General features: G+C 35.2%; 1 protein-coding gene across 2 annotated transcripts in view; it reads right to left on the reverse strand.

The window, feature by feature from the left end:
* Positions 1-20846, reverse strand: part of LOC134853873 (sodium/potassium/calcium exchanger 2-like) — a 37661-nt gene extending 16815 nt beyond the window's left edge. Inside the window, exons 1-2 of one of the 2 annotated variants that reach the window (XM_063869826.1) lie at positions 20615-20846; positions 9630-11339 (exon numbers count right to left, since the gene is read on the reverse strand). In XM_063869826.1, the coding sequence (XP_063725896.1) occupies positions 9630-10498 (869 nt within the window). In that variant the 5' untranslated portion in view covers positions 10499-11339; positions 20615-20846. Of the gene's footprint in view, positions 1-9629; positions 11340-16662; positions 16892-20614 lie in introns of those variants that run through there. The other variant, XM_063869825.1, reaches the window with a different exon arrangement.

Consider the following 20846-nt stretch of genomic DNA (forward strand, 5'->3'; position numbering starts at 1 on the left):
TCAATTAGAAAACTAATTAAATAACCAAAATTTAAAAATTGGTCAGCAATCAAGAAAAAGAGGTCGGCAAACAGCTAAATACATTGGAAGAAAACATGAGAAAATTGCCGAAAAACAAAGTCGGAAAAAATCAATGAACAAGAATGTGTAAAAACAGACTCCTTTTAAACTTTCGGTGTGATAAATATTAAGTTTCATGAATCTTTTCTGATGGACGCTTTCTTCATAAAACTTTTCCAATAAGAAAAAACTGGGTCAGTAGCTAGGCATGTTCGATATTGATAGTATGACAACTGTTTACTTTAAAAAATAAATGAAAAATTCAATTGAAAAAAAAAATTGTGCAGTGATTAATTTCTTCACTCACACGAATGTGCAAAAAAATTACTGGAGTACAAATAGGTTTGCGAAGCTGAAATAAACTCTTATCCTACTATCAGGCGCAGAATCCAGGATTTTCAACTAACATAAGTCTGCACGGTCGTTTTATTCACTTCGAAATTAGAATTGAAATAAAAAAAAACTTAAATCGTTTTTTTTTTCGACTCAGAAAATATTTAGGTTTTCAGAATGTCGTTCTATTAAAAGCCCTCAAAATATTATATTACTCGACCCAGTCCAATGCTTGTATCTAGAAGCTAATTTTGCGTGGAGAAACTTTAACTTTCAAATATCAGCGAAAATTTGAAAAACCAAAACTTTAAAAAAATTCAAAATTACGCTTTTACTGTGTTACTTTTTTTTTACTATGTTCATTGAATCTTAATAAAAATGAAGATATACTTATCGAGCGGTCGAAAGGTCAATAATTCAAAGTATGTAGTGGATTCCTAGAAAAATTTGCTATAGCAGTGAGTACTCTTTCAGCTGTTCTTTCTATTGAACCCTTAACCTCAGATTTGGTACGAAAGCTATCGAGAAATGCAAAGTACTTCCAAATGAATAACGTTTTGCTACATTCAACATTCTTTTTCAACAATAATTAGGGCGTAGCCCCTAAGAAGATAAATTTCCTCGAATTTATTCTTGTTTTTCTTTGAACCCTTAATCTTAGATGTGGAACTGTAGCTTAAAAAATCTGATATTTTCCAAAAACATTCAATGAACTCTTCTTTAATTTAAAATAGCTTTAAAAAGATAAGGTTCAGTTTTTACAGAGATAAAATTACTTTTCTACATTTTCTAGAAAACCTACGTTTAAATCATTCTTAATGCTTGTTGATGCTTTTGTTTTGTTTCAGTTTGTACATGCGTTTGTCGGTGAGTTAATTCAATTTTTTTTTACCTCTGTAGTATTTTAAAAATTCAGAAGTTTACCAGGAGGTATTTGCACATGCCGGCGTTCAACAAACCACCGGCATTGACAAGTTCCATACGTACGAGACGTGGAAAACCGAATAAAGATGTGGGAGACATTGCCAGATTTGCCAGCGAATAAGAGAGCTCTTTCTATTGCTCTAACGCTATCTGCAAGAGCACGAGAAGCTATTATGACATCTGATGTTGATCGATTCAGTACAAACGATGGTGTTAAATTACTTTTAGAAGACAAGTTATTCAAGAAAGATTTTGTAGATTTGGCAAAATCAGTGTAATCCGAGTTCAACAACTATACCAGAAGTAAAGCAGTCAGCATGAATGATTACGTAATTGATTTTGAACAGAAATATAATCAAGCGGAGAAGCATAAGAGGGAGTTACCAGATGCTGCTTTGGCCTTTAAAAGACTCGACAATGCTTTGTTGGATGATAACCACAAGCAGATGGCGCTATCTGCTTGCAAAGACCAAACTTTTGAGTCCATTAAAAGCGCTTTGAATCGCCTCTTCAAACCGCTGAACCTCCTAGCGTTGCTGTTTCTGACGTGAAAGAAAAATTTTACATGCTGGGTTAAGTTCGAACAATCACTTCCGTGGACGAAGCTTGAGACCATGGAGTAGAGGCTTTCAGAGACCTAATAATCGGTCTCAGTACAAAAATTCTGAAGGGCGAAATCCTGTTATAAACGGACAAGTAACCAGATATAAAGTGTGCGACTCAACTAGGGGCCCAGCTGAAAGCTGGAGAGACCTGTTTGATTATTTTAATATTGATTATTTTAAAATTGTTTTAAAATTTCAGGTTTCTCAAGTCGATAGCGCCCTTCCTACGCGAAAAAAGTGAAAGAGAAGCTTATGCATTCATTGGTAACGCTTTGGTAAAAAGTTTTCATGAGGGAACTTTTCAAGTCCATAGGTGTTTCCCTAGACAATAGGGGCCCAGCTGGAAGCTGGAGAGACCTGTTTGGTTATTTCAGAAAAAACGTTATACAAATTTTTGATGAAATACAAAAAAACTCAACACAAAGCCAATAGCACCAAGCAAAAGCGAGAAAACGTACGCATAGCGGATTCCATTGTCTAAAAAATACACACAATAAGTATATTGAATCTTTGTTCCAATGCCAAAAAACTTTTTAAAAAACTTTTCCTAAGTGTACAGCTCTTCCCCGAGACAAATTAAGGACCAGCCGCTTGGTCAGGGGAGTTTTCTACAACCTGGTCTATCGATTAAATCCTTAATCCCAAATCTGGATGGGTAGTTTTTGAAGAAATCGAAAAAGTTTGAAAAAATGGCCTAAAAACCGAAAAATTGACTATTCCTAAGTGTATAGCTCTTCCCCTAGACAAATTAGGGACGAGCCGTTGGTGTAGGGGGGGTTCCTACAACCTGGTCTATCGATTAAACCCTTAATCCCAAATCTGGACGGGTAGTTTTTGAGGAAATCGGAAAGATTTGAAAAAAGGCCAAAAAAGTGACTTTTCCTAAGTCTATAGCTCTTCCCCTAGGCAAGTTAAGGACCAGCCGCTTGTGCGGGGGAGTTTCCTACAACCTGGTCTATCGATTAAACCCTTAATTCCAAATCTGGATGGGTAGTTTTTGAGGAAATCGATAATTCCGAAAAAATAGGCAAAAAAAATCAAAAAAGTGACTTTTCCTAAGTCTATAGCTCTTCCCCTAAGCAAATTAGGGACCAGCCGCTTGTGCATGGGAGTTTCCTACAACCTGGTCTATCGATTAAACCCTTAATCCCAAATCTGGACGTGTAGTTTTTGAGGAAATCGAAAATTTCCGAAAAAATGGGCAAAAAGTGAAAAAAGTACCGAGTTGTGAAGCTTTTCTAAGACCGTAGGGGGTGGGGTAGGGTAAAAATTGCCCTAAATTTCATGCAGGCAGGTAGGTGAAACGCTACTGAATCCATTGGTACCACTTTTATGAGAATCTGACGGGTAGTTTTTTGGGAAAGCGAAATTTTCGAAAAAGCGTCTCAAAAAAAAAAAAATAAAATAAAAAAAAAAAAAACCAGATCTCATCTGGAAAAAAAAAACGTTTTCATAATACCTGTTTAATAAATCAAACAGGAACTTAACACTACGCTAGAAAATGTCCTCGCAACTCTCAGAATACTAATAACGCTGAGAATTTGCATGTAGACCAGAAAAGAGAAGATAAGACAGAAGTCCAAATCCTGCACGTAACTCTCAAAAATGAAATACTTCTTGAAATTTTTGTGTCCGAGTCAGCCTTATCTACGATTATTGATACTGCGTGCACCAAAAGTGCCTGTAATAGAAGTTGGTTATCAGATTTTTCTGACCTGTATTCTTCTAAGAAGCAATCGGAGCTTTGCTGGGAAAAAAGCCAGGTTCCTTTCTATTTTGGCAATGACCCAGTAGTGCAACCCATTGCTCGTGTTACTTTGACTGTTGTTATTGCTGGTCTATGCTGTAATATTGAAACCGAAGTTGTTGAGCGTAAAATACCACTTTTACTTAGTAAAATTATTTAAAACGTGCAAAAACCAAGATTGACATGGAGTGTGATCGAGTTTCTATGTTCGGCGGAGAAACCGACATGTTTCAGACTTCAAGTGGTCCCTACGGGGTTCCTCTGAAGTTGCAGGAGTCCGAGAAGGTTAAAAGTCTTGTTCCTGAAGTAGTTTTAGCTTCAAAAACTGATTTCGAAGAAAAAACTGTTAAAGCGATTTGAAAGATATGCAGAAGTTACGCTTACAGTTTGGTCATGCATCAGCTCAACGAATGGTTTCTCTCCTCAGGAGCGTGAACTGTGGCAATCCAATCGATTAAAGGACTTCTGATGCATTAAACAGAGTAGGCACTGATTGCCAGGTCTGTATCGTCAAACAAAGACCCTCCAACAAACCTACTGTTGGCTTCTCACACGCCACATCATTCAAAGATGTTCTAGCTCTCGACATACATCAGCTCGAAATGTCATGTTGGTATTTCCATATCATAGACCTTCTTACGAGACAAATCAAAAATTAGCAATCAGAGACCATTATAGATAAGTTTTTGTCTGGTTATCAGGACAAATTAGACCAGATATGGCGTTTTCTGTCAATAATTTGAACTCTGTTGCTGATAATATTTCAATGAAGAGTCTATCAAGCCTCAACAAAATGATAAAACAAGCCATATGTGAGTTCATTTGCATAAAATTTCCGTGTGACCTTAACTTTAAAACTATCAAAGCTATATGTTTCTCGGACGCTTCGTTTGGCAATGTTAAAATGATGGAAGTGAGGGCGGACACATAACTTTAGTTGCAGACCGATGTGGAAAATGCGCTCCAAAAAGTGGTCCTCCAAACGTCTGAAAAGAGGGTTAAAAGCACCAACAGCAAAACATTGGCCTTGGTGGAAGGTTTGGACACAGCCTTATTCATTAGACAGCTTTTATCCAACATCTTAACCAGAAAAATTCAATCAGAATTTCCCATAGTTTGTTAAGTTGACAACAATGATGTATTTGTTGCTTTAAAACCAAGAATAGATGGGACTGAGAAGAGATTGCGCTAGGAAAAAAATTTAATCCGTAAAAAAAATTGGCAGAAGACAATTTTGAAGTTCTCTGGATATCAACAAGAAGCCAACTTGCCGATATGCTTGGTCTTGGTCTTGGTCCGGCTTCTTGACCCTGTTAGGGCATGCCATGGATCGTCCGAATATGTCTTGCCAGGTTTGTCTTCGATATTGAGACTGCGCACATGGGGCAGTTTTTCTTCTCTTCGGGTCGTCGATTTGTCGCGGGGGTGGTCATGCATTTTCTCTTATGATTTGTAAGGGCCGATTTTGTTGCTACCGTCTTTTTGCATCTTTCACAGGTTTGTTTTTCGTCCCGATCCTTTCTATGCATCCTTGTAACATTTATTTTCAGGCCCATTAGGCTCTTACATATTCGTCCACATATTGAGCATGTTGTGGATGTATTTATTTCTGCTGTTTGTTTCCTTTCTGTGTTCTCTTTATCTGCTTTTTTGTGCTCCCACATTCTTATTCTTCTCACTCTCTCTTCAATGAACTTCTTGTATTTCCTCCGGTTTAATGCTAAGCTTTCGATGGTATCCGGGTATTGGCCTGCATTTCTCAGCAGTGTCCTCCAGTGTCCAATAGTGGTTTGTCTAGCTTTTCTGTGCTGGTCCGAAATTTCTGGAGCTGGCCAACCCAATACCAATTGCTTAGTTAACCTGTTGTTGTCCATTCTAAGTATGTGTCCAATTCTGATTAAATCCCGTTTCTCAATCTTCAGTTCCATACTATCAATGGTCAATTGTTTCCTGACTCCAAACATATTTATACTCTTCTCCTGCATTTCTTTAATTGGGTGTTTGTCTTTACTGGCCCATATATATCGGTATAATCTGTCAATTTCTCTTTGTAATTTGTTTATTTCTGATTTATACCATGGGCGTACCGCGGCGTCGAACAGTGCCGTTGACTCAACGCATGTTTGTGCTACGATCGCCTGCTGGCGTTTTGCGAGTCTCGTCTTTTTTTTACGATAAATGCCGCTCTGCGCATTCGTTGAAGACACATGGTTAGATCGATTTGTTAGCCGATATGCTGACAAAATCTGGAGTTTCCTTTTCACTTTTACAAAAAATCTGCACTGTTTCATTTTAGAAAGGTCTTGAGAGGTTGATCGCACTTATACGTTCAGTTTGTGCTATTTCGTCTTGTTACTATATTCATTTCAGCCTTACAGTGATCGTTTAATAGCGCTCCTAATTAATCGCCTTAACAATTCGTGCTGTTTGCAGTTTGTTAATATATTCAGTTCTCGGCTGTTGCAACGCTTGCTCAACACTGCCATGCTGCTGTAATTCAGGTGGTAATTTGTAATTCTTATATAATAAAGTGAGAGGTAAATTGTTTGAATCATTCTTAATGCTGGTTAATGCTTTTGTTTTTATTTCAGTTTGTACATGTGTTTGCCGGTGGGTTAAACTCAGTATTTTACCTTTTATTCCGTTTTAACGATCTACATTTTTATGGGCAAATTTTCCAATTAAAAAAATTAGGGCAACATTAGTTATGCAGCAAAAATCAACAAATCTGTTCTGGCAATCGAATCTTTGACACCAGATTTGGCTGGGTTATTTCGTAAAAAAATAGTTTCCGAAAAAACGGTCATTATTCCAAAATTGGGACAATTTCTAAAGCAAAAACTGTGATTCTACCATAATTAGGGCAAAGCAGCTCATGAAGGAGAGAATTCTGGAGGACGCTCTTTCGATTGAACCGTTCATCTCAGATTTATCAAGGTAGCTTTTGAGAAGAAAGAAATAACATTAAAACGAGTCAAAACGAGTCGGAACAAAAATTAACCCCGCCTATTTAAGTGCATTCACTACATTAATTGACACTTGATCATCATGGAAATTAAGTTAGGTTAGAAAAAATTTTAGCTACAAAAAATTATACTGGGGGATCAACTTATAAGTATGCAGCTCAATTTAAAAAAGCAATCCAGAACAAAGAGTTACAGCTGGAGAAAAGTTAACTTTCAAATACCAGCGAAAAATTCGAAAAAACAGAACTACAAAATTTTTGCCCGCAAGGATGTTCGTTTTGAGGAAAAACACGTCTAGATACAAAATCGCCAGAATTAAAACATAGCCACATAGACAATGGAAACAGAAAACATACTGAAAACCTAACTTGTTTAAAATTTCAGAAAACAGAATATGCCTTTTAAATTTCAAAAACAATTTAATCTTGGAAGTTTTTTTGATAGAATTAACCCAATTTGATAAAGCTGGATCAATAAGTGACTTTTTATTCAGCAGGGAACTCCACTTTGTACTCCGCAGGGAAATTATATCCACTTTGGAAACCTGAATTAGCTCACTCTTTTCGTGACCTTTACGCTTTTGCTGTTCGATAGTCGAGTTCCGACCGTGAACTAAGTGAGGTTCGAATCCACAATCCTCAAATTTAGAAACGCATAACTAACCAACTTGGCCACGGCCGTCTTGAATGATGGTCAATTTTAGGATAACATGTTGGAAAACACAATCATCGCCGTATGGATAAGCATTCAAAAACATTTACGGAGTGGCCTCTAGCTGTCCAAATTTAGGTAGACACCACTTGCGCCGAAAATAATTTGTAGCCACAGAAAACTTTCGCTTTTAAATTTCTTAAGCCAGTCGATATAGCATGAGCCGAATCTTTATAAGCGAAAACAACGAAAAAAAACAAAGACAACAGAAAAAATCATAGTAAATATACTTACAAATTAAAAAACGACAACCAAAAAAGGATGCTTTGAAAAAAGTCCACGCTTTCGAAAGTAAGAATAAAAAAGTAAGCAAACATTATTTTTTTGCCAAAAAAAATCATATTCTTTTCATATTGAAAAGGAAACAATGTCCGGACGAGACTCAAATTTCAGACCTATTGTTCCGAAGGCTCGTGCTTTACCCGTAGTCGAATTGAGAAGTGGCCTAAAAATGTTGAGGTTCCACGATAGAGCAAATTCAATTTCTGATACATTAGAGAGAAAGGTCTTGTGAGAGAAAAATTCTAGTTCCCGTTTACAAGTACACTTGCTCTCGTATAGAAAGAGCAACAAAAAAGAAAATAATATACGAAATAATTTGATATGAAAAACAGAAGGGACATATTAAACTTGAATTGAAGGGATATATTAAACTGCCCAAAGAAGACTGTTGGGAATTCAAAGAAGACAAAAAAAAGAGAAAAGAAAATCTAATAAAAATTTGATCAGTTTTCGAGCAAAAACATTTAACTCGAATAATTTCCCCGACAACATTATTAATGACTCCGATCCATTGAGTTTTTAAGTGAGAAAAAACTAATACTTTAAGCAATTTACAGAAACGGCAATAAAAGAGAAACGTAAAGCAAAAAAGAGTTTTCTTTAAAATAATGAAATTAATAGAAAAATGCTAAGACAGGTCAAATTCAAACTACTCAACTTTGAAGTCACCTTATTTGAAATAACAGAAGGAATTGTAATCATTGCCAAGATCCTCTATAATTTTGGTTTCGCACCATCATATGATGATGAGAGAAACGTTACAGAAAATGATGAACAGAAACAAGCTATGTTTTTGTTCCGACCATTGAAAATGGGGAGTAACTTTGTATTCTAACTTTGAAAAAATTATTAACTAGGTGCATTACACTAAAGTTTTTGCTAGAAAAGTAAAAACAAAACAATAAACTCACAGAAATAATCACAAATTCTTCAATCATTATACAGAAAAAAAAATTTCAAAGATTTTTTTTCATTGAAGAATTGAAAAAAAAAAATTCATTGCCAAGGAAACGCTAAATTAAACTTCGAAAATTAGTTGTAAAGGAAAAAAAACTAAATTTTATTACACATACTTGCTTGAAATAGGACAAAGCGAAATTTCCAAACGAGCTTTTGTGAAAATTTTAGTTTCAATGGAATCACGACTGAAAAGTCTTTGATATGATGTATCACTCGAACCGTTCTGGCAAGTTGCGCTACCTGATTGTGCAGGGAATTATTTCAAAATTATGTCTAAGCTTCCAGGAATCTTATACCAAACTACATTAACTTAAACGTTTTCATATATTTACATCAAGTGGTTTAAATAAAAATTTGATTTTTCTGCAAACAATAAGCCTTTTTCGTATAACTTTTCCAATTAAACAAATGTGAAAGAAAAATCGTCGCAAATCAACAATCGACAGCACAAGCTGCCCTTAATGCTCTTTGATCTTCAAGAACAATTTAAGATTGGCAGATTTAGATAAAAATAACCCAATTCGAAGAGTTCCCCGACTCTTAATGATCGTAAAATAGAACACTCTGAACGTAACTTCACATTAGTAATGGCAACATTTCACACAGTTCAAAAATATCAATTAGTGAAAACGAAATTGCAAATAGCAAACACGACGACAAAAATGGTCAGAAAAATGCAGGTAAATACTGAAATCATCAAAAAAGTTGAGCTATACTAAAGAAATTCTATCCCGGAACTCTATTTTCATGTATCCCTTTTTCTTAGATACCACGAAGCAAAGACTGCGCTTTGATAAAGCTATAGCTACAATTCTATCCTGTGCAATTAACGAAAAAACCGTCCAAAAATCTTCGCATCAAGAGGTGCCAAAACGGTTGAAGAACTAGACATTTTCTGACTGAATCATTGCAAGAATAAGTAGACTCGCAAGCTCGCCTGTGAAAAAAAAACAGAAACTTCTTGAATAACGTCATTGAAATAAATTATACATCGATAAATATTTTTAGATGTTAGAACAGAAACAGTAAAAATAGGCTTACCGCCGTTCCCAAGCTGCCTGGCTCGGACAATCGTCGTTCGTAGTAGATCTGACTTGTCTACTGCCAGCTGCAGACAGCCCCGCGGGCGACTGGATGGATGAAAAGAGGTTGGTCGACAGAAAAGAGGACTTTTCAAGTACTTCTAGCGATGTTTCGAGTTCCTCGTGATACCCTGTTTTATCGTTGTGATTATACTCTCGTTGCTGTGGGGTGTAAAAACTATTAGTAGATTGAGAGGGCAAAATTGAGTCATAATGCAAGTAGTTTCTGTACATTCGGCTACAGAATACACTCAGTGCAAATATCACACTGATATAGATGCTGAAACGCACACTGTGTCTCGTGCCATCTCCTCCATACAACAGTCTAGCTCTTACTCCTCTTCGCCTGAGCCCTCTCTTTCCCTTTTTCTTACAGATCGTGCTTTTTCTTTCGTTACCATTGTTGTCTTCACTTATATTGCAGCTGTTGCTGTTGATTTCGTTGCTGGAGCTGAGGTTGGCATTGTTCTTTTGGCAGTTCTGCTGTCGTGAATGACAGATATTATTATTGTAACTATTGGACACTACCTCCGAGGAGTGACTTGTATGGTTTAAAGATTCACTGTCATTACTCACAGATGCAGATGCCGAATCTTCCCAAACATCCGAAGATCCAGCGTTTCGTCTCGTTTCTACAAACTGAGAGACACCAAATGAGTCTGTCATATTTAGGTCGCTGTTGGTCGAGATCACTTGCGATGAGGACAAAGCATCTTCTTCTTGGGAATCAGAGCTGAACTCTGTCGGTTTTAGGATACTCCTCTGCCTACAACCTCGATAAGAATCCCCGGCCAGAAGCCCCGCCCGCGATAAGCTCAGATACCGCATGATTTAAAAGAGTCCAGTCTACGCGGTCGTATGTGCAAAATTGAATCCAATCTCAAATTTGAAGTTACGACCTGGCTGAAAATCGGAGATCAGGCCAGTTAATTTTGCCAAAAATGGAGATGCTATTTAAAGGTTCGCGGTTTTCACCGAGCAGCAACTAAATGAACAGAATCCACTAATTTAAAAAAATCCACGCAATATTTAGGACCCAAGAGAAAAGCTCGCAAGTTTGAACAACAGATCTGGCGCTGAAGAATGAACAGCACTTCCAAATATCCCACACAATGTGGCCTTAATTCAAAATTGCTAATTTTCTTTTATTTGCGGCAAGTTTTCGACACTTCTTCTTTCAGATCTGATTCGTCTTTTACTAGCAAAAGCACTCAAGTCGTTCGAAGAGCAGCTCTGCTTGTCTAGGTTTTTATTTCTTCTTTTCGGCAAAATCAATTTTTCTCAGAGGCAAACGAGGCCATAGCGCATGCGTATGTGGTAATGAAGACCAGGTGTGGTGTACATAATTAATGATGTTTCTGCTACTGCGCGGAGATTTCCGTGTTGTTTACTTGATTGGATAATCGACTGTACTAATCAACAACGGCGGAAACAGAAAAAATGGCAATAATTTTCCTTTCCTTCTTTTCAAAATGCAGTCTAAGATTAATGTGCGGAATATTGTCAACACACTTAAGTTCGTTAGTTTTTTTCCGCTTCCAACTGTGGGAATGATCTATTGGCTAGTATATTTTATTCCTGATGTCCAACTACTGGCATGAACTCAACTAGCAAGATGAGCTCCCTTGTTTGAGGTTCAACGGTTGTAATCACACTCAGCCCCGTTGGTCTAAACAACAAACCAAAACTATGTCTATTTAGAATAAAATTCAGGGAAACCTGGAGCTTTTTGTCCGTTTTTTAGATTCTATCATTTTAGCTTTAATTTTCCTTCGTCATTTGTAATTTCAACCCCATCATACTATACCTTCTGTACAATTTCTTTTTTTTCATGCTATTTTAAGCTTATTTCGCCAAATTAATTGTAATTCCATAATGTCACCAAGGACCCTGAAGGATCTAGCTCCAAGTGCATAGGAAACTACATTACCCTGCCAAACACCTACACAGGCCTTTTATCAAAACAATGAAATATGAACATAAAAATTTTTGACCCAGGCGACTTTGGGATCATTTTAAAAAATTTCGCACAGCCTTCATAATTACAAACACAACAGCCAAAATACATAGGGCGCAGTCTCAAAATAATAGCTTTTGAAATTCATTAAAATTTAAGCCGTCATAAGAAGACACCGCTGATCTCGGTAAAGATATGTTCTTTAATCGCAAAAGTTGATCGTGTAAACATAAATTGAACGGTCAAACAAAAATCAAAGAACGTCCGTTTAAAGGCAGTTGGCTCCATTCCGAGAAAGAAAACACACACATATAACAAAATTCTACAAACAAACTCAAACATAGATGTTCACTAAATATTATGCCTAACAACAGTGAACTTGTGACAAAAAAGAGAAGACACTTTTTCCAGAAAGTGGCATGAATAAATTGTGAAGAAAAGCCCATTATAATGGAAAAAGATAAGAAAAACCTGATACTTCATTATAATCAAGCACGGAAAAATTCAAAGAGCTTTGACTATTAAGCCTCAATGTAGATATGGAGCGCTAAATTCAGTTGGTTCTATTTTCGTTATTCATAGCTGTAACACTAGAACCTCGTGTTTACAGCAGTGCTATCATGTAAAGAAACAGTTGGACAATTCAACCGTCGAAACCGTTGGGCTTCCTTAAAGCCCAGACAAAACTTTTCGTACCAGGGCCATGAAAAATAACTCAACGCTGAATCTTAACCAAAAACCCTTGACAAAAAACATCACACTGAGGTGAAATTGCACTTCGCAAGCCCAGCTTAAAAATTTAAAACAAAATTTTCCTTTAGGTGAAATACTTGGCTTAATGAAAACCAGAAAACGACAAAAACGAGCTCTGAAAAGTTCGAAAACTGAAAATAGGAAAAAAAAGGTGAAATTTGTTATGAGCTGGAATCGAACGAGAGTCACACGTCCTAGAACCTGCGCCATGACGACTTAACACTAGCCACCAATAAACCAAGCAGAAATAAACCAGATAAAAAGCTATTACGGCAACAAAAACTAATAGAGAATAAACCGATATGTTTTTTTAATTAGAAAAACGAAAACTGACGAAAAAAGTATTGAAATTACAATTTTTCCATTATTTTTCCTGGATAACTTGATAAATTTAAGCCTAATTCCAGACATTTTACTTTTTTTTTATTTTTAAAAGATCATAAAGGAATCAGTTTCATCTAATTTATTCAAAAATGTCCCGGTAATTTTTTCGCAATGTCCACGCAATCGATCGAAACTACTTGTTTTTCAGACAAAATGTTTAGTCCAAGCTGCTTCTTCTGGGTGCATTTGGTAAGAAGCAGCAGGAGCCGAAAATCGAAGAACGAGTACTTATATGATCATGCCAAAAAGAACCGCCTTCTATCACGCTTTTTTGTTGATAATATAAACGATCTGAGAAAAATATTTTAAAGCTTGTATCGATAAAAAAATATTTAAGGATTAGACATAGCGCACTTCTCTTATAAGATGAACAATTCAAAAAACTAGATCAATAGCTAACTTTTATATTTCGCTGGGAAATCTGAAGATCATCATACGGTTTTGAACTCAAGTCAGTCACATTTCTTTGCGCATTTCCCATTTCATAATTGTGTTTTGACCTACTAGGTAGAACAAAAAACGACCTGCTATAAGTGTTATCATCACATTCGTGGACACTTGCAGAAAAATTAGAAGAAAAAATTATTTTAGAAAAACTTGCCAATCAGTTTGAGCGTAGAAAGCAAAAAATGAGTTGAAAAACTAAGTTTGAAAGCATTAGTAAGCCTTTTATTTGACTATGGTTATCTTTGCAAAACCTATAAAAACGAAAATAAAAACATTTTTTTTACTTATAACCTTACGCGACTCAGTGAATCGAACCACGGCCATCAGCAAAAGTTGAACTTAATGGCGAATTCATCTTTAAGTCTTGACACATTTAGTTGTTGTCTTAAAAAAAATTCAGGTGGTCATTTACGCAAAAGCAAATACTTTAACTTATGAGGGCGAAATTGTTTTGCATACAGTGTATATGTATAATTAAACGAGAACTCCAATTTAATACTTAAACACAATGGAAGGTGGCGTTGCTCTAAAAACCGATCTACACCAATGTAGAGAGACCCACAACATAAACCTAAGCTAACGTACTAATATTGCTTTTCATAAAAATATCAAAAAATGAGGAAAATTTTTTCAAAGCTTGTAATGAAACACAACGTAAGAGTTAGATAATGTGCTTTTTTAAAGAACAAACGCATTCGGAAAACTTTGATCAACACCTATTTGCATAATCTCTATGAAATCCAACCATCAAAATATACTTCGAGATTTGTACTTTGAAAAATTTGACCATGAAAAATCAAACTTAAGCGCAGAAAATTTTATAGACTTTTTCGTGTGAAACAAATTAGAAAAAAAACGTCTTGCTATAAGTGTTTTCCTTTGTTCATTGACATGACAATTACGAAGAACTATAAAAAAAAAGCTACTTTAGAAAATTTTTGAGCATGTTAAGTTAACAATGAGTGGGGAAAAATTGGTGGCAAATGAGCTGCAATAATCAAAGCATTAAAAAGCTTTTCAGTTGACTAGGGTTTTCATCGCAAATTCTTACAAAAAAAAAAAAAAAATGGTTTGTCTAATTACCTTAAGCGACTAGGTGAAACGAACTACGGCCTTCAGCCAAACTTGATCTGCCCGGCGAAATTACCATTAAAATTTGACGCATTTAATTGTAGATTTGATTGATAATCAGATGTCAGATGTTAATATACGCGAAATCAAATTTTCTATTTAAGCGAAAAAGCGTAATGCATACCGTGTACAAGTAACTGCTAGCTCCAATTTAAAACTCAACACCATAGAAGTGGGAGGGTTCTCATGCTTGACGGACCGAATGCTTGAAAAATTCAATCAATCAAAACCGCTAAGCGTTCCTATTGGCTAAATGCCTTTCTCACAAAATCAAAGTCAATATTAACAGAAAATGTATTAAATCAAAGGAAAATAATCAAAAAAATTACAACTTGCGGGTTACAACCGCAATACTATTAAGATAAACATCAAAATTTATGAGTTCAAGTTCGTACGATTTTTTCAGTCTTGAAAACTCATCTGCTTATTATCTAATCGGTCAATATTTACTCTAATGGCCTGGATGTATTTTTTTTTAGTTTGAGAAGAGAGTGTGTCAAAAACTATGTTTAAAAGAATAGCAAAAATTTTGGTTGACTATGTTTATCTTTGCAAAATCTAAAATAAAAAAAGAATTTTTTGGCTAATAATCTTGAACGACTCAGTGAATTGAACCATGGCCATCAGCCAAGCTCCAATTGTTACACAATGAAAGATAGCATTGCTACAAAAAAAACCATAACATTAACCTTTCAAACTCAAGTCATTCAAAATTCTTCGCGCACTTTCCATTTTCATAATTGGAGTGTTTTGGCCTTCATAATTGGAGTGTTTTGGCTTCATAATTGGACTAGAGTAAATTGAAAAGGGATATGAAGTTTGAACCTCGAAAAATCAAATTTAAGCGTAAAAAGTTTCATCGACTTTTTTGTGTAAAACAACACAGAAAAAACATCACGTCCTTCCATAAGTGTTTTCGTTACGTTCATTGACATGATACTATTAAAAAACTTTCAAAAAAATGCTACTTGAGAAAAATTTGGCAATTAGGTTGAGCATGTTAATTGCAAAAAGTCTGCCAAAAAATAAGCTTGAAAGCATTAATAATCCTTGTAACTGACTACAGTTTTCTGTAAATGTTTCCAAAAACGAAAAAAAAAATTGACTAATAATCTAAAGCGATGTCTTCAACTTATTTCGGTTATTTTTTTTTTAGAAATGTTTCAACTTTTCAAGCTGAGAAAACGCTACAGTAAGCTTCAAAAACTAATTTTGAAAGATGAAATTTAGTTTTTGCAGCTTTAAAAAACTGCTTTTTGTTGGTTTTTTTCATCCAAATTAAAACTGAAAACTTTTTGAGAATTTTAAATTTCAATTGAATCAATCGACCCTTTCTGATATATAATTATGTGCTTGAGTTTGCGCGGGAAAACTATAGCAGAACACGGACAAAATTTAAAATAAACAAAAATAATTGGCTTCCAACTCATTGAACGCTTTCTTTCCCACAGCAAAAAAATGCCACCTCAAGAAATTACTCAAGCTTTTTTCAAACGCAGTGAGCTGGCCTACTGAATGTGCTTTATGCGATGTGCAAAGGGTACAAACCCAGTGCACTGGCTTCAGATAACAGCAGATGTTAACACAGAGGCGAAGTCGAGCTTCGCACCTTTGCGATACAAAAAAATGACTATGATTAAAATCAAACGAAAACAAATTGAACGTTTTTTGAATTTTTTTTCCAAATTAAAAATTGCTACAAAAGCCCAAAATAAAAAAAAAACATTAACTCTACTATTGGAAACTATACAAGCAGCTTTTGGATGGAAAGAGAAAAGCCTAACACTAAAAAAAGTCCTTTCAGCGGAATTAAGCCGACAAAAATCAGCTGACAAACAATGTCATTGATGACAAAAATTAATGTCAAAATAATTAAAATGCTAAAACACTGAAAGCAACATCAATGAAAAATGTTTACAGCAAAAATAAGCGATTCTTAGATGTGGTAACTAAGTCGACAAAACATGAGCATACAAATATTAAACCAACAATTTTATTTGCAACAGAAAACTTCTGTTTGAAAAAAACAAGTCCTAGTCATATTCGAACCCAGGATATTTGCCGTCCCACGCGTATTTGTTACCTCCAGACTCAGAGTGCAGGAGACACTAAGAAAATTGAAATCACTATGAGCCAAGGTACCAACAGGAGTCCAGATGAGTTCAGTGAAAAGTTATTTAAGTGAAAAAATTCTTGTACTCGATTGCAATACCCTTGCTTATCGCAAGGGTAAAAAGATACAACCAAAATTACCTCAGATAAACAGCACAAATAAACAAAACAAAGACTTTGAAAAAATTAAAGAAAACTAAATACTAACAGGTAAGATCCAATGCTATCAGAATAAAGATCTTCAAACTGCGCCACTCAATCATATAATTTCAAAAACAAGTCGATAATATGATCATACGATTCTGGTTAGATTTGTCTTCATACGTCGTTTGGTGCTTCGGCAACTGCTCCAATTTTAGTTTAATGATGTTCTATGTTGACGTTAAAATGCGATGAGGCGGCGTCTCTTTTTTCAACAGATGCTGTTATTGTTGATGGCTCAGCTGCTTACGTAGTTTAGAAGCCACGCTGTGTTTTAACTGCTCTTGGTAACTTTAGAGTAGATGTGCTCATAACAAAAGGACTGCGTGTACAAATTTGTTCAAACACTCGACCATCTTATTCTTTTTCTCTGGATTTTTTGCGTATATCATGATTGCTGCAACTTCAGCTCACAAAGTCAAAAGAAGAACAAAAAATCTCAAAAAGAGAGCACAAGCAGCCAGAATTTGATCAGTCTGAGCAAGAGCTCATTTGAACAGTATTATAGCTGCATAATTAATGTATATAGTGACGGCGTTACCGAGCTATTATAGAGGTATTTTCAAATTATACCGGCAAAATCGGTCACTGTCCATCTATTAAGTCGTAAATTACTCTCAAATAAGGGGGCTCTAATCAAAATTTTCAAAGACTTTCGAAAGCAGATTTATTTGTTAATTTTCATGCTGTGACGCAAAAAGTGATGCTAGACAGAGCCATAATCAAGTTTAGTTGCGACGCGTTGAAAAAAATTTACTTCAGCACAGAGGAATCACAAAAAATATGCTGAGTTAAATGATAGAACAAAAGCAAGATTTGGCCTAGGTTTAGAAAAACTTCAGGTTTGAAACGGCTGAAAACAATCAGTCTATTCTCTATTACTCTCGAATAAATCACGAAAGCTCATTTGGAAAAATCTGATTTAAAAAAATTGCTATCAGAAAAAATCATAATTTCAGATAACTTCAGACAACGCTTCATTCATTGCTTACTTTTAATAAAGAATAAAAAAACATAAAAATGCCAAAAAAATATTTCACATAGGCAAAGCGGAGCTTCGCGCCAATTGCAATGCAACATAAACATTATAAAAGCGAGAAAAGTCCAAAAAACGGTCGCAAAAATCAAAACTCAAAAAACGGTCACAAAAGCAATGTTTTTACTTTCTCGAGGGCCAACACTTTTGAAGTAATTTTTTTTGGCATATTCGCATAATCAAAAGAGCTTCCCCAACCCGTTCTGAGAAGTGAACTTAAAAACTCAGGTATGGCAGGGTAGTTTTCGAGAATATTTTGAAAAATGTTTTTTGAATGGTCGAACTTGAATTTTCAGAGGGCGATAACTTCTTGTGATAACTTTTTCTTAGTGTCAGCTAATGCAGAGGAGCTTCCCACCACCCGTTATCTAACTGAACCCACAATATCGGATGTGAGAGAATAATTTTCGAAAAAAGTCAAAAGATTCACAAAATGGTCAAAAATCTAAAATTTGACTATTCCGAAGGCCATAATTTTGTGCAAAAAAACTGGTCGAGGCAACTTATGCAAGGGAGTTTTTCAAAAAGGTTCAAATTATTGAAACCAAAAACTCACATTTGAGAGGGGCCTTTTTTGAGAAAACAAAAAATCAAAAATATGGTCCAAATATTCAGCCGCACTTTTTTGAAGGCTGTAGACAGAGGGGTCAAGTAAAAACATAGCCAACTGACAGTTGGAAAAGAGTAATGAACGCAGGGAAACTGAGAAAAAACTGATGAAAAAACAATTTATGGTGGACACTTTTCTGTTAAAATTAACCCAATTTGAGAAAACTGGATCAATAGGTAAATCTTTTATTACGCTGGGAAATCTGACAATTAATTTCCATTTTCGAATCACGTTTTTCGTGACCTTTACACTTTTTCTGTTCGATAGTAGAGTTTGACTTCCTTATAACAATGGGAATGCACTGAACTTGAAAAAAAATCACAATTCAAACCGCGAAAATTTAAAATTGAGCGAGAACAAATTTTAAGACTTTCCTGAAAAAAAAAAAACTAAAAAAATCAGCAACACCTATATAAGAGTACTCACTACATTCATTACTTTTAAAAAGACTCTAGGGTATTACGCATGCACACAGAGGAGTAAGCGTTCTTTCAGTGGATACCCCTTTGTTGAAAATCAGAAGTTTCTGGGAAAACCAACCAACTTGAAGAGTGCGGAGGGGAGGGCTAAATTATGTTCATCTTGAAACGGTAATATGTCATTAAGTCGATGAAAAATAAGCAAAGTCAAGGCAAGTAAAATTACAAAATGTAGGCGTAAATCAAACCCTTAAAACAAAATTGAAGAAAAATTCGCGCAGAAAAAAATCCAAGATATGACAAATAACCCAATAACAGACAAGTAAACAAATGCTTTGCCGATATTTTTATTTGAAACAGAATATTTCCAGTTTGAAAAAAAAAACAGTTCCTGGTCAGATTCAGACCCAGGACCTTTGCCGTCCCAGGCATATTCGTTAACTCCAGGCTAAGTTTGAATATAGATTTTAATTGAGAAATTTGAATACATTATGAAACAAGTTAGAGATGAGTTCAGGCGTCCAGATGAGTTCCAGTTGTTTACGAGAAAAAAGTATAGTACCCGGTTGCAATACCCTTGCTTATCGCAAGGGTAATAACTCTTGCATCATAGAAAAAACTGACCTAAATTTATCAAAAAGTTCATGGAACTCAATTACCTGCACCATTAAAGGAAAAAAATTGCTCAGATCAGAAGAGAAGTCCACACAGTGGAATGTCAGTCGACAAAAATAAGCAGACAAACGATAGCCCGACAACTAATATAATCTAGGCAGAAAATCACTAATTTCCAAAAAGTAAGGCTCCTTACCAAACTCGAGCAGAAGCATTCGCGTTGACTCTACACTAAGCAGGCATAAGTAGTGACAGGAACTTCTTGACTCCAATAAAAAACTGATGAAATCAGTGAACAAAGCTTTTAACGGGGAAAAATCGAACGGGAAGTTTTTAACGGGAAAAAGTTTATATTTATTTCATAATAAACAAAATGTAGAATTGTTTCTTACTACCTGCGTTTTGAACGCTTGGTCAAAGAAATGAGTTTTTTAGCACATAAAAGCCTAAAATGTGGGCAAAAAATCTCTCTAAAACTTTTCATCATTGATAAAAACAAAAAAAATGTGATTGAATATATATTTGAAATTGGCTTCACAACTACAGTCCGCTTAATTACTTTTATAGACCAGTCTTCAAAAGTAGAATAGTTGTATCAATTAAAATCAAATTACCAACCTGTTTAGTATTCAGAAGGTTGAAGAAGTGTCAATGAACTCCAGGACAGCGAAAAAAAAGCAGTTGGAGTTTTTTGGAACATAAGAAGGAAAAATACATAAAGCTCGTTGAAACTTTACGAGAAGAGTCTTATACGATCATGATACTTAAACCTAACCCAATTAGGGAAAACACAGTCAATATATGCTTTTTTATTCCGCCAGAAAACCAAAAATCAAAAATCCACTTCGGACGTTATTAACAATTATTTGCGACCATTAGCTCTTTCAAAATTGGAGAGAGTAATTAAGCTTCCTTTCAGCAAATGAAAACGAACTTGAAAAAATATGACACCGCGAAAAACCAAATATGAGTGCGAACAAGTGTTAACACTTTTTCCTGAAAAAAAAAATGACAAAACAAACTACTCGACCTAAATAAGTGCCTTCACGCTGTTCATTTACAATAAGTTCCAATACTTAAAAGATAATATCAGATTATAGTATTCGAGTCTATACCAATTTTCAAATATGTGTGCTATAGGCAATACTACCAATTCTAACGGGTGGTTTCCATAACAGATGACAAAAAATACGTTACCGTTTGAGTATATCTGAATTGAGTACCAAACTGATCGACTAACAAATGTGGGAGTACCAAATTTATGAGTATATAGAATTACCTTTCTAACGAACAACTTGCAACTGCAGCTATAATTGATCCATAAATCATGGATAAGGTATGATCATAACTGTAAAAATAACACTTTTAAAAGCAAAAGCAGGGCATCCATTAATTGTGAACACAAATCGATAATGCAATCAACTGCAGCTCACTTATAGTGTTTCCACCACCACCACTAAAGGGAGGTAAGAGTTATAAAATGAGATCGAGATAAAAAAAAAGCAAGCATA

Source organism: Symsagittifera roscoffensis, chromosome 9 (genome assembly GCF_963678635.1).
Source record: "Symsagittifera roscoffensis chromosome 9, txSymRosc1.1, whole genome shotgun sequence".
NCBI lineage: Eukaryota > Metazoa > Xenacoelomorpha > Acoela > Convolutidae > Symsagittifera > Symsagittifera roscoffensis.